The sequence below is a fragment of the Macaca thibetana genome, chromosome 2, assembly GCF_024542745.1.
Source record: "Macaca thibetana thibetana isolate TM-01 chromosome 2, ASM2454274v1, whole genome shotgun sequence".
Classification (NCBI taxonomy): Eukaryota; Metazoa; Chordata; class Mammalia; order Primates; family Cercopithecidae; genus Macaca; species Macaca thibetana.
Genome location: NC_065579.1, coordinates 172514350 through 172536836, shown reverse-complemented (window position 1 = coordinate 172536836; position 22487 = coordinate 172514350). Strand labels below are relative to the sequence as shown.

The following is a 22487-nucleotide window of genomic DNA, read 5'->3' as shown; positions in this document are numbered from 1 at the left end:
CTCACTCTGTTGCCAAGGCTGGAGTGCAGTGGTGCTATCTTGGCTCCCTACAGTCTCTGCCTCCCGGGTTCAAGCAATTCTCCTGCCTCAGCCTCTGGAGTAGCTGGGACTACAGGCACCCACCACCACGCCTGTCTAGTTTTTGTATTTTTAGAAGAGATGGGGTTTCACCATGTTGGCCAGGCTGGCCTCGAACTCCTGACCTCAGGTGATCCACCCGCCTCAGCCTCCCAAAGTGCTGGGATTACAGGCGTGAGCCACCACACCCGGCCCCTCCCCTCTCTTTCTGTGTTCAGCCTCTTGCTGGTCCTATAGATTAAATGTGTGAAATCTCTAAACAGTTCCCCTCTTTCCATGCCCAGGAGCACCACTTCAGTTCAGACCTCCAGTACCTGTCACATTGACTGTTGCAGAGGCTTTCCTGATCACTTGCACACAGCTGCCACTGTGATCGTGTTTTTACCTTGTTTAAAACCCCTGAATGGCTCCCCATCACATCAGCTGCCCACTGTTTGCAGGCAGCATCAAGGCCCTGAAGGGTTCCAGACTTGACCCTGTGGTCCTCCTTTTCTCCTATGTTCTCTTCAAGTTGGGCTGATGGTCCAAAGAGGCCAAAATGCTTAACAATAAAGTATTAATTAGAACTTTGAAAATTGAATAATAATTATAACTACCATCATTGAGTGTATATTATATGCCAGGAGTTGTGCTAGGCATCTCGTGACACTACCACATCTAACCTACTTACTGGCTGAATTCAGTTAATATACCCATTTTATGGATGAGAAAACAGTCTTAGAGAAGTTAATTAAAGTTGGATGGTTATTAAGTGAATGGAGCTTGGATTTGAACCCAGGTTTGTTTGACTTCAGAACCCCATGCTTTTAATCAAGGGGAGAAGAATATTACAGGCAAGAATTCTAGCTTGGGTAAAAATTTGGGGGCAAGAATTAGTGTGCTATTTTAGAAGATACTCATAAGGACTGCATGTTGAAGAATAGAGATAGAAGTATGATGGGATAATGTTTTAGTTGGCTAGGGCTGCCGTAATACAATACCACAGGCTGGGTGGCTTAAACAACAGAAATCTGTTTCTCACTGTTCTGGGAGATTGGAAGTTCAAGATAAGGTCTTGGCAGGTTTGGTTTCTCCTGAGGCCTCTGTCCTGACTTGTACATGGCTGCCTTCTCACTACGTCCTCACATATGGCGTTTTCTCTGTGCATGGACATCCCTGGTGTTTCTTCCCTCTTGTAAGGATACCAGTCAGATTAGATGAGGACTCACCCCAACAGCCCATTTTAACTTACACTCTTTAAAGGCGCCGTCTCCAAACATAGCCACATTCTGCAGTACTGGGGGTTAGGACTTCAACATGTGAATTTTGGGGGGACACCATTCAGTCCATAACAGATAGGTTTGATGTAGCTTGATTTTAGAGGATGTGAAAACCAGGCGCAGACATTTAGTTCTGATATGGAAGTTCACAGGGTAGAGTTGTGGTTCAGCAGGGGAAAACATGAATGTCGTTGCTTTCTCAAGCAAACTTCCAGCTACTCTTAAACATAAAGGTAGTTAGAATGAGTAGAGTACTAAGGGGTGAATGGCAACCATTTTGGAAAGGGAACTATTAACACTTTTCTGTAGTGGAATAAAAGAATTGAAATAGTCAAATCTTTAATTCCTCTAGGGGTTTCTGGAAAAATGAAGATAATCTTTTGGTGAGGGTAGAGGGACAGAGTGGGGGATATGTCAAGTTTCATTTTAGACTTGATTATACTCTTGGCAACATGGAATTAGAACTCAGAGAAAAGGTCAGAGCTAGTAATAGGAATCAATTCTACACAGGTCAGAATTGAACCTGTGGAAGTGGATGAGATTGCTCAGACTTCAAAAAGGACGAGAGACAAGAATGCTCAGATCTGAAACTGCTTCGTTGTCATATTGGTTTGGAGGATAGTAGGGAGGCGCTCCAGGAACTCTCTAGGTAAAATAGCACCTCTGGCTTTCTTCCTTGACCTTGCTTTGCTTTTCTTTATAGCACATCATGGCCACCTGCATTATATTATATAGCTTTTTGATTATTGTCTGTCTTTCCCAGTGGAATATAAGCTCTGTAAGGGCATCAATGGCCTTTCTGTTCAATACTGTATTCATAGTATCTGGAAGCGTATCCGGAACATTGTAGGTACTCAATAAATATTTACTGAGTGAATCCATGAATAGGTGAATTTCTACAATCAGTATCATTTAATTTGATAATTAGATTGCTCGATATTTCCCTTTTATCTTTTCTTAAAGTAAAAATTTGTTCTTTAACAAATGTCTTTTAATAAATGAACGTATAGACACATGTATTTGAGAATCTCTAAATATCCAGCCTAAAAACTTGGGTTTGTTTCTATATTGTCCCTTAACTTGTACTTTCCCCAAATGAAGATCACCTGGTTCCTTCTCTGCTACATCATTTCTTTATAAGAAAGTAGTTATGACTGTCTTTAAAAAGCCAGGCATTTCCATACTCTGGTTACTTTGATCAGATTATCTATTCGTATCTACTTTTATATTTTTTGTAACTTTCATAGGTTATTTGTGGAGTCCTTGGTTTCTGTGAGGTCTCTTTTCCCTTTGCTCACCATACCTGTATTTAAAGATTCCCATCTCATTGTACCTTTATGGGTGCCAGATGATATAAACATAAGAAATTTGTTTACACCATTCTCCATTCTTTTCTCGGGGAGTACTGCCAATTATGGGATGGTGTCATGAAGTCATAAGATACAACCTTAGGTAGGATAGGCATTTAAACCAAGTCTACTCTTTCCTTTTTCGAAGGGATCATAATCAAAGGTAGATGTGAATCTACTTGTGTTTCATACAGGTGAAGACTCTCAGTAAATCTAGCTTTTCTTTTTCACTAGTCTGAGTGGTATACCTGGCACTAGAATTACTGTGTTAAGTCATTTAAAGCAGTTCTTCAGCAGATGGGGAATTCTTCCTTAAAGGACTATTAAAAAATCACTGAGGAAATGTTTTCAAGGGCCGCACATCCCCTTTTTGAAAATCATAGTGGGTGATTGAGCCACAGCACTTAGCTTGAGCAACAGAGTGAGATCCTGTCTCAAAAAAAAAAAAAAAAAAAAAAAAGAAAAAAAGAAAAATCGTACAGGCCACAGAGCACCTTTCTGATGGGGCATGCCATACCTGTCAGGTGGAAAACACAGGGGTGAGAATCACAGATCAAAGAATCTGAGAGTTAAGCTGAACAGAACATGTAAAACTAAAGGGGGACTTTATTGGTTTCCATCCTCTCCTCTTTACTGCCGAATTAACTTTTGGTCCCCTAGACTCTTGTTTGCTAGAATTTTATGGAACTTTAACACTGTACGGAATGATGTATGCTGATGGGAAGAGGACACTCTGCAGGGCAACAGGACAAGTCTATAAAATCCAGAATCAGATTAGGAGATGAAATTCTGAGCACGCTTGTTGGAAAGAGAGAAAAAGAGAAGGACGTCGAACCTGTTTACTGAACCCATGGCCAGTTTAGTGCATCTTTAGGAACTGTTCACTATAATAGTTGTCTGACTTACAAATTCTACAATTATGATATTTTTATGATTATACTCCTTTGTAATCAGTTTGATTGCATATGTGTGAAAGTGCTCTGGGAGAAAAATTCAATGCAGATGCGAGGTATGACTAACAGGTTTTGTCCAATCTGTAATCGATCATTTTCCACTCCCTGTAGCCATATGCACACAAATAAGAGGGAGATTTACTCAATGGTCATAATAATTTATGGGAACAGGAAGGGAACTAACACTTATTAAGTGTCTAGGATGTGTCAAGTGCTTGACATACATTGCACATTATCTCATGCCATATTAGAAATTTGATTTAGATACTTGTAGATCAATGTATAGGCAAGTAAACTGAGGCTCAGAGATTAAGAGATGTGCCCAAGGTCACGTAGCTGGTAAAAGGCACAGATGGGTATGCAGGCTTCAAAGCCATGACACTGCAGTGCCTCTAAGCACTTTTGCTTAAACAGGGGTTTCTGTAATGGGCCATATAGTAAAAATTTTGGTTTTGTGGGCCAAGAGACAAGATGGAGGATATTATGCAGGCACTTACACAAACATTTAAAATATTATCATTTTAAAATGTAAAAACCATTTTTAGGTGACAGCTGTGCAATAGGTTGGATTTGGCCTGCAGGCCATAGTTGCCAACTCCTGGCCTAAAGTATCCAGAAAATGTAAGCAAAAGCAATTTGGGGGAGGTAAGGTGATTGTTTGAATAAATAATTGTCATCAACTTTGTATTAAATTTGCATAGTCTTTTAGTAACTGAGAATTCAGATTTCCTCACTAATTCCGATATTAAATTATTCCTTCATAAAATTATTCCTGTTGATAGCTATACATGTTTGATGTATTTTGTCTGTTAGTATTCATTGTGTTTGGCAAGATTTCATAACTGCGTATTTTACCTCCATCCTTGACCATTCTCCCAGCTGTTACATACATTAGAGATTATGTATATAAAGTATATAGTATTCTGCATATGATAGATATTAAATAGTGGTAGTTATTATAAACATTATCAGTGTTCCAAAGTATTATTATAGTATGGATCTGTGATTTATTACTATTTTGTTGGTATTAATATATGTTACACATGATGTAAGCTGATTTCTCCTTCTCAGATCTTAAACATTTTTATAATTAGTCTTTCTGTCTGGCACACACTATTGTCCTTGTTTACAGAAATTCAGTATAAATCCCTAGAGACTTATAAAAACAAACAAAATTTCCTAAAATCCCCCAAAACAAAAAGCGTCAAGTTTTAAATTCTGAATTAAAAGTTCCAGAATTAAAATTCTTCTTGAAAAAATGTGGCATATAATGCATTCATGCCTTTAAATAGACATAACATTATATTATTATCCCTCATTTAGTTTGACAAATATGTGTTATCTGTGTTACAAAGGGAAAGGGGAAGAAGATTTTAGATATGAAAGTTTTGAAAAACATAAATTCTAATCAACATGTTTATGAAGCAACTATGTACTGAACATTTATAAGTACTTTACTCCTTTTCTATATTAATGAGCTCAGTTTAAGCTCAATTTAACCTTCCAAATTTAGCCTTTTCTTTAGGGGAAAACAGAAGGTTTAAGTCAAAATATAAAGGAAAAGTATAATGGTTAGAAGTTTCTTAGCTTTAGGCCTTTGTAGGTCCATGTAGGCCAAAGCCTCATACAAAGGAATGGTGAAGCGTCTTTCGGTCAAAAATTTTCTTTACTTAATTTCTGTAGATCCTAAAATTCAACTGTAAAATATTCAGTTCTTTGGAGTTAATTGCCTTCAGATTTTTCTCCTTAAAAAGTAAATATTATCAGGAAAATAACAATGTTATGTATTTATAGTACAATGTAAATTAGCTCATTAGTTCTCTTCCTGAAAACTGAGATCCTTTCCCAGAACATGTACATTTTTTACAGTGGAAGCGTACAGGGTTGGGTAATTTTGCACTATGTATTACTGTCTAGAATCTGCGGATTTATGTAGGAAAGAGTGTCACAAAGAAGAATGGAGAGGGAAAAGAGGAGGGAGAAAGGGGAGTTGGGATTAGAAGATACTTTTTGGTCCTTCACCATTCTGTTTTAAGGCAGTTCAGATTTTAGTGTCCTTTAAAGCAGGCAAGAGTTGACAGTATTCCCACATTCAGCGTTTAGGAGGATGCTTTCATTCATATGTGTGGAAATGAAACTTCTGGAGTTGTCAGCAAGTCAGAGAAAGCAGAAGAAGCCGTGGAACTTGTAATGCTCTCTGCCTTTTTGGACAAAGCTCACCTACCTCATTTTTATCTGTAAGTGTCTGTAGTGGATAAAGTTCATCATTATAAATAGAAACCAGAAAACACCCTCATGAGCTAAGAACCACTTACAGGGTGAAAGTTAAGAAAGTGTACTTGTTTCATATGGATGTTTTGTGTGAGTTTTGGTTATTACTCTTAGAGAGAGAGTGTGGTACACAGGTAGCCCTTCAGACTAACACCAAACACCACTCCATCATATATGTGATTTTGCATGAAACATATGCATTTTATAGTATGTAGATATGTTCCGAAATCAAATGGAAGAACTTTTCATTTCTTTAGAAATGAAATGTTAAAGGGGAAGAGAAATTTGTTTTGTTTTCAGTTTATACACTTGGATTTCTGCTGGGCTAGAAGGATGGGATGCTGAAAAAGTATTTCAGGGTATTGTAGCATTGCTGTGATTCAGGGTCTGTTTATAAGGCATCCGTTTATTGGGATGTTCAGCTGTGTGACCTGACTTTGTGCCGCCCATCAGAGGACAGACCTTTTGTACCTGCTGGGAAGCAGTGGAGTTACTTTACACGGTGGATGACTCACTCACACATAGTGGGTGCTCAGAAAATATTTGTGAGGAGGACAAAGTGGTATATGGCATCTCCTCTGATACTTTCATATAAAAGCAAGTTGCAGAGAGATGACTCCAGGGACACTATTAATTTTGTCTTCACACAATCAGTCCATAATATGCAACATTGTATATACTATACATACAGTACTTAATGGCATATCAAGTTTATTCTCTTAGCACTGAGCAGGACATTTTGAGATGTGCAAACCTTTTGCTGATTCATCTGTATGATGATCAGGTTACTGGTTGGAGAAATTTCCTCAATATGGTATACTATGCTTTGACATCAGGTGCTAATAATTTACTGCAAACAGGACCTAGAGAATTACTTTTAAAGACAACCTTTTGATCTTTCCAGATTAAAACACACAAAATAATAGGTTACACCATTGTAAGGAAACAGCTTATAGAACTTACTAACTACAGCTGTCTATGCCATAGCCTGGTTGGTCAGGTGGCCTATTGGGAAGTACATGAGTGCCAGTAGAACTGAGTTCATATATCTCAGAAATAGTAATTGTTTCTATTATATGGATACTATATGGACCAGAATGTTCACACAGCCAGGTATAAGCTCCACAAAGACAGAGAGCAGTGTTTGTCTGATGTACCACTGTGTCCCAGTACTTAGAAGAGTACCTGACATTTATAAAGCACTACCATATTGAAGAATAACTAGAATTTGAAAATACGTGGTCTGATTTACTCATCTGCGTTAGAAAAATCTGTTAGAATACCCTGAAGTTTAAATGTTTCTTGAGATGTTGAAGTATGTTTTACATTGCTATGGGGATAATAACAAATTATTATTTTTAAGGGAAAGCATTCAACAAGTCAACACATAAGATGATACCTGTTTTGAAAGCTCCTGAAAGATTTTATGTTCCTTACAAAGAATTCTGGGCAAAAGACAGCTGGGTTTTTATATTTACAAGATAGATGAAAATAGTTTTATAATAATCCAAGTGCAGAGAATGAGGAGATTCTAATTCAAGGGGCCAAAGTATTTGTCTTGATGTCTGTACAGTATTGACATAAAATAATTTTGGAAGCATTTCCACTTGTTTCTACCATCCAGTTAAATATGTACCAAGTAACTACCTACTAAGTAACAGGTACTTGGCTATTGACAAGGGATACATGTCTCGGGAGCTTATAGTGGAATAGAGGACACAGACTCATAAATGGTTAATTTTAGCACATCCTAAGAGCTATGATAGAAGTCTGTGTGGAGACTGAGAGGAAGGGCCCTTAGCCCAGAAGTGGGGGTTACAGTTGGGGTCAGGGGAGGAAGGGAGGGTCAGGGAAGGCTCCAGAAGTGTTGGCTATTAAGTGAGTCTTGAGTGAGTGTTGGGTATTAAGTGAGCATGAGTTTTTGGGTGAGGAAGAAGAGAGAAGAACAGCAAGAGCAAAGTCCCAGAGCTGTGGGAAACTATACTCAGTTTCATATTACTGAAGGTAACGAGGAAGATGAAGCTTGTGAGGAAGGCAGGGCTTGGACATCTGTCATTCTAAGAAGATTGGACTCCATGCTAAAAGCAGTAGAGAGCCACTGAAGGATTTTTTTATTTTTTATTATACTTTAAGTTCTAGGGTACATGTGCACAACATGCAGGTTTGTAACTGAAGGATTTTTATACAGCGTAGAGCAAGCTTGTCCAACCTGTGGCCCATGGGCTGCAACGTGTGGCCCAGGATGGCTTTGAATGTGGCCCGACACAAATTCATAAACTCTCTTAAAACGTTATGAGATTCTTTCATGATTTTTTTTTCTTTTTTCTTTTTTGTTTTAGCTCATCAGCTGCCATTAGTGTTAGTGTATTTTATGTGTGACCCAAGACAATTCTTCTTCCACTATGGCTCAGGGAAGCCCAAAGATTGAACACCACTGGTGTGGAGGAATTCTTAGACCTGGTCGAAGAGTTCCTGGCACTGCAGCATCCCGTTGGCATGCTGATGGCAGTCTGGAGGATGGGTTTTAAGTGGGCAAGGCTGGATAGGTGATCATTTGCATCAGGTAAGAGATCAAGGCCTGTCTTGGATAGTGGAAATTAGAGATAGAGAAGAGAGGAGAGTTTCAGAACCAGCTGTTCAACAATGATGAGTCCAGTCTGGAACTACTGAGTTGACTGATAGGACATTGCCTACATTCGATCCCTAAAACTTATTTAAATCTTTTCTTACTAATTTATTTTTAAAATCTGTATTTTCTAAAAAAAAAAAAACTTCATGCAAACAGTATTGTTTCACATCTTTGCAAATTTCTTAACGTCCGGTTTTACAGAAGACAGATTTTCATATTTGCTTCTGCATTTCATTTGTTGCAGTTGGCCAGGTGCAGGGGTTTATGCCTGTAATCCTAGTGACTTGGGAGGCTGAGGTGGGAGGATCACTTGAAGCCAGGAGTTCCAGACAAGCCTAGGCAACACAGCTGGACCCTGTCTCTACAAAACATGAAAAATAAAAAAAATTAGCCAGGCCTGGTGGAGCATGCCTGTAGTCCTAGCTACTGGGGAGACTGAGGCGGGAGGAGAGATTGAGCCCAGGAGTTAGAGGTTACAATGAGCTATAATCATGCCATTGCACTTCAGCCTGAGTGACAGAGTGAAACCCTGTCTCTTAAAAAAGAAACGTGTCACAGTATGTTATGTTGGTGAAAATATAAAGAAAATCTGGTCTCATACACATATGTAGTTGGAAAAGGAAGAAATAGCTTAATAGTCTTTTCAGGTAATTTGGATATTCTAATTTAATATTATACCAGAACAAGTGGTAGTTCCTTAAAGGAGAGATACAAGATGGAACCTGAAACCATATCAATGAACTTTTTATATTCTGATACGTTAAAATCCATTGGCTACTCTCACACTTTGAATGGCTCTTTCACCCATGTATGATTTTATAATGTCTTGCATTGTTCATTTGGAAATTATTAGTTAATTAAATTATGCAAATTTTCTAAATGTTGCCACATTTCATTATATAATGTTAAAAAATCACATTTGTTAATAGCACATCACCATTGGGCTTATCGAAAAAGTCTTCTAGAACTAGGAAGCTATCAAGCTCAAGGTGTCCAACAGAAGTTTCTCAAAATTGTAATTTTTATTCAAAAACTTGAATTTTATTATTGGCAATAAATACTGTTAGTTATTTTCCTTGATGTGACAGGCTCACTTTGTTCATTAAAAAACAAAACAAAACCAAAAACTGACAGATACCTGAGTCTGAAACACAGTTTGTCAGTCAAGTATAATTGGTATTCCATGAAAAACAGAGGGCAGTTCAACTCACAACTCAAAACAGTATTTGATTAGAACAAATGGCAATGTCATATTGTTCAAGCTAATAGACAAGTGCATTTCCTTGAGACAATTATATTTCAGGATGCAGCACAAACTTCTATGCATATTTCCCATTTTGCCACATAAAATATTAAAATGATGTATACAAGAGTCAATTAAGACTGTTACTGTTTCGTCCAGGACTTCTTAGGTGAAACTGGCTTTTTTTTCTTTTTCTTTCTGCAAGTAGACAGTGGTGAAGAATACAGTGATTACTAGTTCTTTTTGTTGCCACTGCCTTGATTTGTTTTAAGGCACCAGTAGTTTTACCCATTGCATTTGTACCATCATTTCAAATGTAAACACAACTGTTTCAGGATAAATGATGAGATTTGAAAAGTTATTGTACATTTTGAATGTTTCCGCATTCCTTGTGTTTGTTGTCATGCATTCAAATAAAAGACCTTTGATGACTGGCTGGTGCTGTAAGTGAATATAACTGAAATAGCAAGTCCAGACAGTCCATAAACCTATCCATTTCTAAGGCAAGAGTGCAATTCTGCAGACAAAACCAGTTTGCAGTTAAGTCTTTAATTCAGTGAGCTACTGTATCGTTGCAAAGTGGCAGTGCTGTGATTTCTTTTGCTGACTTTTCATCTAGAAAGCATTCAGCAAAATAAACTCTGTCAGGCTTTACTGGTCTCTCACCTATGATGTTCATTTCTTCAGCCAAAGTAATATAATAACTTATCCTGTAAGATACTGGCTTTTTCATCTCAAGTTTGAAAAGCTGTTCCAAATTGTCCTTAGCTTTTCAAAAGTTCATTACATCTACACTTAAAAATCCAATTCCGGCCGGGTGCAGTGGCTCATGCCTGTAATCTCAGCGCTTTGGGAGGCCGAGGAGCAGGGGATCATGAGGTCAGAAGATTGAGACCATCCTGGCTAACATGGTGAAACCCCGTCTCTATTAAAAATACAAAAAATTAGCTGAGCGTGGTGGCGGGAACCTGTAGTCCCAGCTACTTGGGAGGCTGAGGCAGGAGAATGGCATGAACCTGGGTGGCAGAGCTTGCAGTGAGCTGAGATCGTGCCACCACACTCTAGCCTGGGTGACAGAGCAAGACTCTGTCTCAAAAAAAAAAAAAAAAAAAAAAAAAAATCCAATTCCTTTTTTTTTTTTTTTTTTTTGAGACAAGGTCTTGCTCTGTCACTCAGGCTGGAGTGCAGTTGTATGATCATAGCCTACTGCTTGCAGCCTTGACTTCTTGGGCTCAAGTTATCCTCCCACTTCAGCCTCCCAAGGAGCTGGAACCACAGGCATGTGCCACTATGCCCAGCTAATTTTTTAATTTTTTATTTTATGTAGAGATGGGGTCTCGTTATATTGCCCAGGCTGGTCTTGAAGCAATACTGGGCTCAAGCAATACCTCCTGCCGTGGCCTCCCAAATTGCTGGGATTACAGGTGTGAGCCACTGCACCCAGCCCAGCCCTCGGTTCCTTTTTTGAAACTCTGAATTATTGGTCTCATGATAGTGTTACAATGTTAATTGACACCATAAAACTATGCAAAAATGTTCTACTGCATAAGATACAATAAGGTAAATTATTAACATTTATAAAGCCTGGGCAAAGATAGCGTTCTCATATATTTATTTCTTCTTTACAGTTTCTTCCAGTAGCTTTGGACTAGATTTCTCCCCTCTATGAGTTGTCACAGAACTCTCTGATATATCATTTCATCTTTTTCAGTATCTTTAGTTGTAGACAGTACATCTGAGTCTGGAGGAAGTGAATCCTCTAATCTCTTTTTTTAAAGCAAAAGATGAGGCTCCAGAGTCAGTTTGATGAGGATTTTAATCTCTTCTTTGCTTTTGATGGAGCAGTGTAACTGGACAAATTCTCAAGGCCCCATATTTCATATACAGTTTTTGTGCATCAGAAATCTCTGAGTGTTTTTCAGAGTTCTGGCTCAAAATCTCTCATAAGACTACAGTCAAGATGTCGGCCAGAGCTGCAGTCATCTGAAGGCCTGATGTGCAGCGGCAGAATCTACTTTCGAAGTAGCTCACTCCCATGGCGGGCATATTGGTGCTGGCTGTTGACCTCAGTTGACTTTTCCAGGCAGTGTCCTCCCACAGGAGGACATGGTGGCTGTCTCCCACAGCATGAGTGTTCAACCATATCTGATTAGAACAATGGCAGCATCCTATCATTTGACCTGATAGATCAAACTGAATTTGTATTTCGACGTTTACATAAAGCAAAGTACATTTAAATTTTTTTGTAGCGATATTAACAACTGTTTTTGATGTGTGTGGGAGGGCTTCTGGGCATTGGGGGTTGTGGTCTTGTCAAACAGTACTATTGCTTTGGCATTGCACAGAAAACTTCATGTTGAAACATTAGTCTTTTGTTGATCATCTTGGTCTATATTAAGTTCTCCAGAGGTCACGAATTTGTGGCTTGAATTTTCGTATCTCATGCAAAATGGGAAGATAATTAAAACAGGAGGATAATTGATTTTGTAAAAAATTACTTTCTATGGATTTATTTGAATGGGCATTTAAATCCTTTATTATACATAAAATATTAGTAGGTAGAAAACAAAATTCAAATAGATTTTATTGAGAAACTCTAACGTATTAGGGTTCTCCAGAGAAATAGAACCAATAGGGTACATATAAATACATAGAAAGGGATTTATTTTGAAGGATTGGCTCACACAATTATGGAGGCCAAGAAGTCCCACCATCTGCCATCCGTAAGCTGAAGAACCAGAAGAGCTGGTGATGCAGTTCTAGGTCAAGCCTGAAGGCCTGAGAACAAGGCGAGCTGGTGCTGTAAGTCCTAGTCAGAGTCTGAAGGCCCAAGAACCAGGAGTGCTGATGTCTAAGGGTAGGAAAAGATGGATGTCCCAGCTCAAGAAGATAGCTTCAGTCTTTTTGTTCTATTCTGGCCCTCAGTGGATTGCAGGATGCCTGCCCACATTGGCGAGGGGGGATCTTCTTCACTCTGTCTACTGATTCAAATGCAAATATCTTCCAGAAACACTCTCACAGACATACCCCAAAATGATGTTTTACCAGCTGCCTGGGCATGCCTTAATCCAGTCAAATTGACACATCAAATTAGCCATCACACTCAACATCTTATTTGGAGCATCTTTTAAATGATTTTGGTTTCCAAGGAATTGCAATTACTGAAGTCTTGTATTTTCCACAGATACACCAAGGGATTTGTTTTGTTTTTTATTTATTTATTTTTTAAAGTTATCAAAAAGTTAGAGGGAGAGACAGCAAGAAGTTTTAGGGAAATACACTCGTGAGAAACAAGGAAATACAGTCTTGCATTGCTTAACGATGGAGATACAGTCTGAGAAATGTGTCGTTAAGTGATTTTGTCGTTGTTTGAACATTATGGAATGTACTTGCACAAACCTAGATAGTCTAGCCTACTAGTCACCTAGGCTCTATGGTGTAGTCTGTTGCTCCTGGTCTATAAACGTGCACAGCATGTTACTGTACTGAACACTGTAGGCAACTGTAACACAGAGGTATTTGTCTATCTAAACATATCTAAACATAGAAACAGTAAAAAATATGGTATTAAAATCTTACAGGACCGCCATTGTACATGGAGTTCATTGTTGACTTAAACATCATTTTGTGGGGCATGGCTGTATTTACTTTGGACCTGTCCCCACCAGGGTCTTATACCACCTACTAATACTGAGTAACAATCCAAACTCATGGTGTCCCTCCCTCCCTCCTAAAACCCTAACATTCTGCTCTGGTGTTTTCCTTGTGATCTGGAGCTGGTGGCCCTGTTCACCTGGTCATGGCTCCAAGCCATGGCCTGACTGGGGACCCTTTCATTGCTCCCCACCTCCAAAAGAGCCAGACCTGTGGGTTCTGCCCTAGCAATGCTGCCCAGCTCTGCTTTCTTTCCATTTACTTTCTCCTTTCCCACTGTATCTGCCCCAGTGCCCAGTCATTTCTCTCCTGGGCTACTGCAGTGGATCCTAATGGCCTCTGGATTCCTCATCTTCTCTCAACTGCTTGCAGATTAATTTTGCTTACCTAAAATTCATGTTTTCTCAATGTTTATTAAATAAAATTCCAGTGTCTCAGCTGCTGGAGGTGCTCCACCCAAAGGCACCAAGTTACCTTTTATGTTTAATGTCATCGTCTTCTGACAATCGTAAAAGGGGACTGTACACTGTAATATGAACCCTCTCCTTAATTCTTTGCTCTTGTTCTTTCTGTAAATGCTGTGGGCCCCATGCCCCCCCCATCCTTTAGGACCTATCTTAAATGCCACCACCCCTGCAAAGATTTTCCTTCTGACCTCCTTTTTCCTCTACCAGACCTGTTGTTTCTCTTTTTAGGTGGCTCACTGAACTTTGTATCCCTCGTGTTATTTAATCATAATCGGTTTCTTTTAACATAGCATGTGTGTACTTAACCTTATCATTCCTGCATTTTTTGCTAGTTGGACTTGAACAAATAGTTGTATAAATCCATTGGAAAAAAGTATTCAAGACAGGAAAAGTCCAAATTACTGTGTTAGTTTATCAGATGCAATGTAAAGCTATGCAGAATTTAAAAAATTACATCTAGACACCTATATGTTTATGTATTAATTATTTTGCTAAGATGGCTTTGTTCTAGTATTGAAGGATACAGAAATGTGGCATTACTTTTTATTCATGGCTGCACCTAAAAAATTATTTGCGTCCCAGAAGATAATTTGAGAACATAAAAATGCTCCAACATCTCTTTCAATTCGGGATGTTGCCTAAAAACGTCGACAAACGCTGTTTGAGAAGGGAGGCTACGCTGGGGCGCCCAAGGAGACAGGCCCTTAAGAACCTTCCAGAGATGCGTTAACTGGGCTAACAGCTCACCGCGCCAGGGCAGGCAGAGGGGTGAGGGGCGCGCTCCTTCCGGACTTGCCAGGCCCCAAGAACCAGGCCGACCGGTTCCCACCGCTGACTCCCGCCTCCCTCTGCAGGCCCAGCCCTGCGCCGCGCGCCCTCTCCCCGGGCACCCAGGCCCGGCGGGGGCCTAGAGGGCAGGACTGGCCCGGGCGAGGGTCGGGGTCCCGCAGTCGGGAGGTGGAATGCGGGAGGCGAGAGGCAGGAGGCGGGAGGCCGCGCCTTGTCGGGGTTTCCAGGTGAAGGGCAGGAAAACAACCGGTCGATCTGGGCGGAGCCGGGCGGGCGGGGCGAGGGCGGAGGGCGGAGGGCGCATTGCCTCATCCTGTACATTTTACTGGAAATCGGCCGCATCCGGAGGAGGGGCTGGGAGGCGGCCCGGGCACCGCCAATGGCCGGGCCGGGCGCCGGGGAGGTCGGCGAGCTCGAGGGCCGGTTAAATACCCTGGCAGCCCCGCGCCGCGCCCGTACCCGCCCGCGCTATCCGCCCGCCGACAGTTCTCCGAGCTCGCCCGGGAGGCAACCGCGCGCAGCGAGCCGGTGGCGCAGGTGTCGGGGTCCCCGAGCGCCCAGCCTGGGAGCATGATTGTGGACAAGCTGCTGGACGACAGCCGCGGCGGAGAGGGGCTGCGGGACGCGGCGGGCGGCTGCGGCCTCATGACCAGCCCACTCAACCTGGGCTACTTCTACGGCGCGTCGCCGCCCGCCGCCGCCCCGGGCGCCTGCGACGCTAGCTGCTCGGCCTCGGGCCCCTCGGCGCCCGGCTCTCCCGGCTCCGACTCCTCGGACTTCTCCTCCGCCTCGTCTGTATCCTCCTGCGGCGCCGTGGAGTCCCGGCCGAGAGGCGGCGCCCGCGCCGAGCGCCAGCCAGGTACCAGCCGGCCCCGCACCGCTGCGTTCTCGGGGCGCGCACGCCCTGGGAGGTTGGAAGACTCCCCAGATGGAGGGTGGCCCCTGCGCCCTCCTTAGAGCTAGAACGTACGCACCTTAGCCATCAGTTACCCCTCCCCGCCTTGCCCGGGCCGGACGCCTGCCAGATCTACACGCCCTTCGGCGGCCGGCTGTACCGGCGCCCTCTTGCGGGCCTCGGGGCTTCGGAAACCGCTCAGCCGAGCTCTGACTGCCGGGCGAGTGACCAGGAGATCGCTCACTCTCTAAGAAGCAGCTTTGTTGAGTTATAATTAATATACTGTGATGAGATTTGGGGTCTGATGTAGGTGTAATTTTCTTCTTGTGACTATTTTAGTGAAAAGCTGTAGCAGAGGATAAGGGTTTGGGGATTGCGTTAAAGGTCATGACTTATTTCTTCGTCAGTATTTATGGAAGTTTTAAGTAAAAATACTTGACCGTCAAAGAAAAGAAAACTGCTGTTATTAAGGTGAAGCAGGGCTGAAAACCAACTCAAGTTATGCCTTTAGTTTGGCGAGTTTCGGAAGTCTGCCCAGAATTTCTGAGGTCTTATTTTTGTTCTGTATGCCTTAAAAAAAAAAAAACGGATAAGCCATCTCTAGCAGAGAAAGACGTTATGTTATCTTTCGTTGGCTGCGAATTGGTTTCCTTTCTTAGCGAACCAAGTTGCATAATTTGGGGGAAAACAGGATGCCCCTGTGGGTAGGCTAGAAAAACGCCTCGATAATTGAACCGTTGAGAGTCTAATCAGCATGGTTTTAAAGAACATCTCTTTCCGGTGTTTCCCGCTCTTAGCCACTCCTGTTTTGGTTGTCATTTATTTTAAAAAGTGATTTCTCATTTTCATTTTAAGTCATTTAAAATCATGTGAAAAGTGATTTAAACCACTGTGTAGCAGATCCAGAAAGAATGTGTTTAGGACCTTTTCTTCCCCATTTGGCCTTCATCTGGCTGAAACTGTTTTGCTAGTCGCTTGGTTTACCACACGGCCACAGGGGATTTCTGAAACTGCATTTTTTTTTTAATCTCTGTGACGTTGGATTATTAACTGCTGTCATTCCAGAAAAATGCTGTGTTAGATTCTGGCAATTCTGGTATCTTTTGAAATCCCTAAACTTAAAGCCAACTCATGTTTCACTTACCCTATCATTGAACTATTTATCTCACATATTTATGATAGATACCTATGTTCAAATTATGCGTTGTTTCTTGCCCCACCTTATTTTTTCTACACTTGATGGAGTGGCTGAATTATTCATTTCCTGACTTTTTGTGAATTTATGTTGAACACACATACTAAGAGGTTGTGACATAATAGTGATCAGAAGAGGTGTACTGTACTTCTATACTAAATGCTAAAGTGTATTTCAGAATTTAAAAGTGAAACAAGCATATTTCCTTTTTACTTAGAAGACCTGTGTAAGTAAGTCCAAAAACAGTCAGTGAGGGGAAATCCTGTTTGCATATGTAGAAATGTGTTTAAGCTCAGTTAATTTAAGCAGCTTTTTTTTTTTGGCACGGTTGAATTGAAGGAAATAATAAGACATGAATCTAAGACATTGTTAATTGTCAGGTTTTGGTACATTGAGATCTTTGAAGTTGTTTTGTGCCTTCTTGGGGAAGCGGAATTGATAGACTTTAAAATTTCTATGTGATCATAAAACCAATGGTTTAAAAAGCTAAAAGTGCATCATTTATCACTTGCTCCCCAAGGTTTTTCCAAAGTCAAGAATAATTATAGATCTATGAGAGTCAGGATGGCAAAATCGGTGATCCATTGTCATGGGTGGTTAGAGCTGAAAGATAGAGAGGCTTCATTTGGGTTTGCTTCTTGGTTCTGAGGATCCTTGACCACGTTTTTATGAGCTTTAATTTCTTAGGGTACCCAGTAGAGAAAGGTATCAGGCAACTTAGGAGCCTTGAGCAGAGCTCGGGACTCACAATGATTGACCAGAGCAAGTTGGAAATGTTTTGCAATCTGCTGCTTGGGGACTTTATACATTAGGCAACAGCTATACTTTTGGGATTAGTAACGTTTATGTCTGTGAAGATATTTAACCAGGAATATGTTTTGTTTTCTTTTGAACAGTTGAGCCCCATATGGGGGTTGGCAGGCAGCAGAGAGGCCCTTTTCAAGGTGTTCGGGTGAAGAACTCGGTGAAGGAACTCCTGTTGCACATCCGAAGTCATAAACAGAAGGGCTCTGGCCAAGCTGTGGATGATTTTAAGGTGACATCTATTTTTCTGTTTTGAGTGTAGAGTGGTGGGGAGGGGTTAGTCTATCAAGGTTGTTATGATGGCCTAGGTCCAGTCATCAAGTAAGTTACTTGAAATTTTTCATAGATGACAGAGTCCATAGGACAGAGACCATATTTGGTCTGTTGTATCCTCCTGAGCCCAGTGCCAGACACCTGGTAGGTGGGCAAGAGAAACTTAAATAAATAAATAAATGAAGGCAAGTTCAGGGACTCAACCGAAATGGAACTTTTTAACTAGAAGGGAAAAATCACATGCTCTTATTAATTTCATCTTGACCTCCGTTGAGCTAAGGTGAAAGTGAAAATGAGGAAGTTGCAAGATAGAATAAAAATTGACATAGAAAATAAATATTGATAGAAAAACCGTATCAGAGATTTATGGTAAGATATAAGGGGTGTTAGAGATAAGCTTACTTATTGATGTATATTAAGAGGAAGTCATTTTGTATACACTAAATTGGAAACTTTTTTCTTTTGTAGACACAAGGTGTGAACATAGAACAGTTCAGAGGTAAGAGTTACTTGTATTCATAATTTTTTCGGGGCTTTAGAGTCAAATCATAGAGTGTAATTACGGGTAACATGTATAAGATGATCACAGAGGCTGTATTCCTTTGGGTACAGAATGGAAGAACACAGTATCATATGGTGGGAAAAGGAAAGGGCCCGATTTGTTCTCTGATGGACCAGCTTGCAAAAGGCCAGCTCTGTTGCATTCCCAATTTTTGGTAAGTATCTTACCATTTTCCTCTGACTATCCTTTGGAAATTATTCCTGGGATAATTTTAGAAGGAAGTGAGTGTGCAAGTTGCATTTTACTTCTTTCCAGACACCACCTCAAACACCAACGCCCGGGGAGAGCATGGAAGATGTTCATCACAATGAACCCAAACAGGACAGCAGTGCTGATCTGCTTCAGAACATCATCAACATTAAGAATGAATGCAGCCCCGTTTCCCTGAACACAGTTCAAGTTAGCTGGTTGAACCCCGTGGTGGTCCCTCAGAGCTCCCCTGCAGAGCAGTGTCAAGACTTCCATGGAGGACAGGTCTTTTCTCCACCTCAGAAATACCAGCCATTCCAAGTCAACAGCCCCCCACAAGTGATAGACCAGGCTTCCCTGTACCAGTATTCTCCACAGAACCAGCATGTAGAGCAGCAGCCGCACTATACCCACAAGCCAACTCTGGAATACAGTCCTTTCTCCAGACCTCCCCAGTCACCCACTTACGAACCAAACCTCTTTGATGGTCAAGAATCACCGTTTTGCCCGAACGAAAGCTTAGTTTCCTTTCTTAATAATGAAAGGGAATCTGAGAATATTGCTAATCCCGTTCCGACTTCCTCCAGCGTTCAGCAGCAGAATGATGCTCACTTGCACAGCTTCAGCATGACGCCCGACAGCCTCTGCGAGGCCATGGCGGGGCCCGAGATGGCCCCTGACGCTTCACACGCTTCCCTGCCATTCCCAAACATCCCTGGAAATCCAATGAGTACCACACAGTTAGGGAAATCATTTTTTCAGTGGCAAGTGGAGCAGGAAGAAAGCAAATTGGCAAATGTTTCCCAAGACCAGTTTCTTTCAAAGGATGCAGATGGTGACACGTGAGTATCCTTTTATCTCGTGTTCTTAATTAGGTAAGCCACACTTGTTGGACTAGTAAGCATAGAATTTTTCTAGGGTATACCAAGGTATACCTTAGTGGTTGGCTAACCAAGATGACTAGTATAGATAGAAACCGCCACGCAGTGATAGCTAATATGTCAAGAAAGGGTTTTCCTTCAAAGAAATTTTTTGGCTGAACAAATAACCTGTTCTAAATCATAAAAATATCTGTGTCATCTTGAATAATTGGGTTTGGAAGACCAGCGTAGACTGTAGAACAGAAACAATTAGATCATGATTAGGGATAAACTGTGAGTTGGTTTGCAGATTGATCTTAATCTGTCCTGATGCCTTTGTGGCCTTGGGCAAGTTATTTAACCTCTTTATGTCTCAGTTCCTGGAGATGTAAAATGATAATACCTCTTGTATAGGGATTTTATGAGTATTAAAAATAATAAATGTAAGGTGATCAGCATGGTGCTTGACATTCTTCTTTTTCTTATTTCTGATAGCCTAACCCATCCTGTTCCAACTGGGGTGTATCATCAATGTAGCAGAAAAGACAAATTATGCTTTGTAATGTTTCATTTGAGTGTACCAATATATAAAAAGGGGGCTAAAGGAAGATTTTTTTTTTCAAAAGAACAACTTAGTGAAATCAGAAATAATTCACCCCTTTTCCTTTCTATGTTCCCCAGGTTCCTTCATATTGCTGTTGCCCAAGGGAGAAGAGCACTTTCCTATGTTCTAGCAAGAAAGATGAATGCACTTCACATGCTGGATATTAAGGAGCACAATGGACAGGTGAGGACCTTGACAGAGTCTGAAATGGCAAAGAGGGGGTCATGGTGAAGTGAATGATGACCAGCCTTATGTGTAGATCATCTTAGAGCTCAACATCAAGAGAGTTTAGTTAATATTAACTTTGAGATGTTGACTTTTTGCTATCATCAACCTTGAAGTTATTAACTTTGTAGCTATTTGACCAAACACTGAGTGTAATAAAGCCACACCCTCGGCTTACTTTAGTTTCCTTGTCTTACAGTATTTGATTGCTTATTCAAAGGATTTATTTTCTCTATGTGGGTTTTTCCCTCAGTCATAGTTTAGTTTCATATTCCTTGTTATGATAACATTGTATGTTTAAAATACCTTTTTTCCTCTGGATATCCACAGAGTGCCTTTCAGGTGGCAGTGGCTGCCAATCAGCATCTCATTGTGCAGGATCTGGTGAACCTCGGGGCGCAGGTGAACACCACAGACTGCTGGGGAAGAACACCTCTGCATGTCTGTGCTGAGAAGGGCCACTGCCAGGTGCTTCAGGTAAGAGGCAGCAGACCAGGCTTCCATCATTGCAAGGCCAGAGAGATACAGTTGGATATTAGAAGTTGGATATAGGTTGCCTATTGCAATAATCTATTTTGAGTTAACTTACTCATTTCTTGGGGATTTTAATAGTTAGGTATATGTGCAGCTTGTGTTGCTAACAGATGTCTGTTTTTAAAATCTGCAGGCGATTCAGAAGGGAGCAGTGGGAAGTAATCAGTTTGTGGATCTTGAGGCAACTAACTATGATGGTAAGCAACTGAAACTTTATTAGATTGAGAGCCACTTAGAGAGGGGGACCCATAAGGTCTAAGGGTACTAAGTATCATGCTAAGAAGGAAGGTAATTAAAGCTAAAATATTCTGTAGATAAAATTAGCACTGAGACCCAACAAAGGGACTATATTCAGATTGCTTTACTAGTTCTTGTGAAGCCCATTTGTAGGTTAAGTTAGAGGCCATCCTCAACTTTTGTCGTTAAAGAAGGACCAAAAGACCTGATGGGATGCTCGACCACTGCTTGATTATACTTTTCTTCTAGGCCTGACTCCCCTTCATTGTGCAGTCATAGCCCACAATGCTGTGGTCCATGAACTCCAGAGAAATCAACAGCCTCATTCACCTGAAGTTCAGGAGCTTTTACTGAAGAATAAGAGTCTGGTTGATACCATTAAGTGCCTAATTCAAATGGGAGCAGCGGTGGAAGCGAAGGTAAATTCAAAGAAAAGGTTTAAGATGGGGTAGGGGAGAAGCTGGTTATAGCAGAAGAGCAAAAGACCTTGCTTCCAAGTACAGATTCAGACTTCCTTTTTTTTTTTTTGAAATTAATGGTGTGAGTAGCAATGTATGGGGTGGTTAAGAAGCCCAGATTTTAACAGATCGTTTCATGTGTTTTTTTGATTTGCTTTGAATCTGTGGATTATTATCCAAAAGGTCATTTAGGTGTAAAATAAATTAGTCTTTGAAAGGAAAAGAAAATGCCTAAAATTGATATTGTCATTTTGGCTTCCGTTTTCCTACACTGAGAATAAAGGTAGTGCTTTTTGTAAGGGTTTCTTCATTGTTGTGGGATGTGGAATTCATCTTCTGTTTTTACGCTGGAAAATATTCTTTTAAAATTTGGTTTTATTCACTGAATATGTGGGGAAAATTGCCTAAGTCATAAACCGTTTGGACCCTTGAGGTTTACTGTCTAGTCAAAGAGGTGAGAGATACAGCTAAATATGACTCTGCAGGGAGGCTACCAAGTCCGGAAATGCAGGTGAATACATAATACATGGTTTACTGATATGTTACGACATAGGATTTAAAAATATCATTTATTTTTCTACATTTTATGGCCACTCTGTATAAAAAGATACATTGTGATAAGAGGCATACAGGCAAATTAATAGGAAATTTAAGGGAAATAAAAGATTCCCTTTAGCTTGGGATTAAGCAAGGCATTGTGGAGAAGGGAGCGTTCAAAGTGAGTCTCTGAAGCCGAATCAGACATTCAAGAGACTGGGTGAAAAGTGTATTCCAAGGCATGGTATCTGGATTTTCTTTTTTTTTTTTTTTGTCTCCCTCTTGCCTTTGACAAGGATCGCAAAAGTGGCCGCACAGCCCTGCATTTGGCAGCTGAAGAAGCAAATCTGGAACTCATTCGCCTCTTTTTGGAGCTGCCCAGTTGCCTGTCTTTTGTGAATGCAAAGGTACTTTTAGAAAGC

General features: G+C 40.9%; 2 protein-coding genes across 8 annotated transcripts in view; one reads left to right on the top strand and one right to left on the bottom strand.

The window, feature by feature from the left end:
* Positions 1-22487, bottom strand: part of RPL24 (ribosomal protein L24) — a 488826-nt gene that overhangs the window by 136339 nt on the left and 330000 nt on the right. Inside the window, exon 1 of one of the 3 annotated variants that reach the window (XM_050778950.1) lies at positions 18940-18943. The exons of 1 other annotated variant lie outside the window; for it this stretch is intronic. The gene's annotated coding sequence lies outside the window, so the exon portion shown is untranslated. Of the gene's footprint in view, positions 1-14030; positions 14035-18939; positions 18944-22487 lie in introns of those variants that run through there. One more of the 3 variants, XM_050778951.1, reaches the window with a different exon arrangement.
* The window catches only part of NFKBIZ (NFKB inhibitor zeta), a 33160-nt gene that overhangs the window by 6848 nt on the left and 3825 nt on the right, over positions 1-22487 (top strand). For 2 of the 5 annotated variants that reach the window (XM_050778939.1, XM_050778938.1), the window contains 9 exons: positions 17679-17818; positions 18328-18358; positions 18472-18575; positions 18677-19452; positions 20152-20257; positions 20630-20776; positions 20967-21030; positions 21320-21489; positions 22362-22472. In XM_050778939.1, coding sequence (XP_050634896.1) covers positions 17690-17818; positions 18328-18358; positions 18472-18575; positions 18677-19452; positions 20152-20257; positions 20630-20776; positions 20967-21030; positions 21320-21489; positions 22362-22472 — 1638 coding nt within the window. In that variant the 5' untranslated portion in view covers positions 17679-17689. Of the gene's footprint in view, positions 1-15147; positions 15894-17678; positions 17819-18327; positions 18359-18471; positions 18576-18676; positions 19453-20151; positions 20258-20629; positions 20777-20966; positions 21031-21319; positions 21490-22361; positions 22473-22487 lie in introns of those variants that run through there. The other 3 variants (XM_050778936.1, XM_050778935.1, XM_050778937.1) reach the window with 3 other exon arrangements.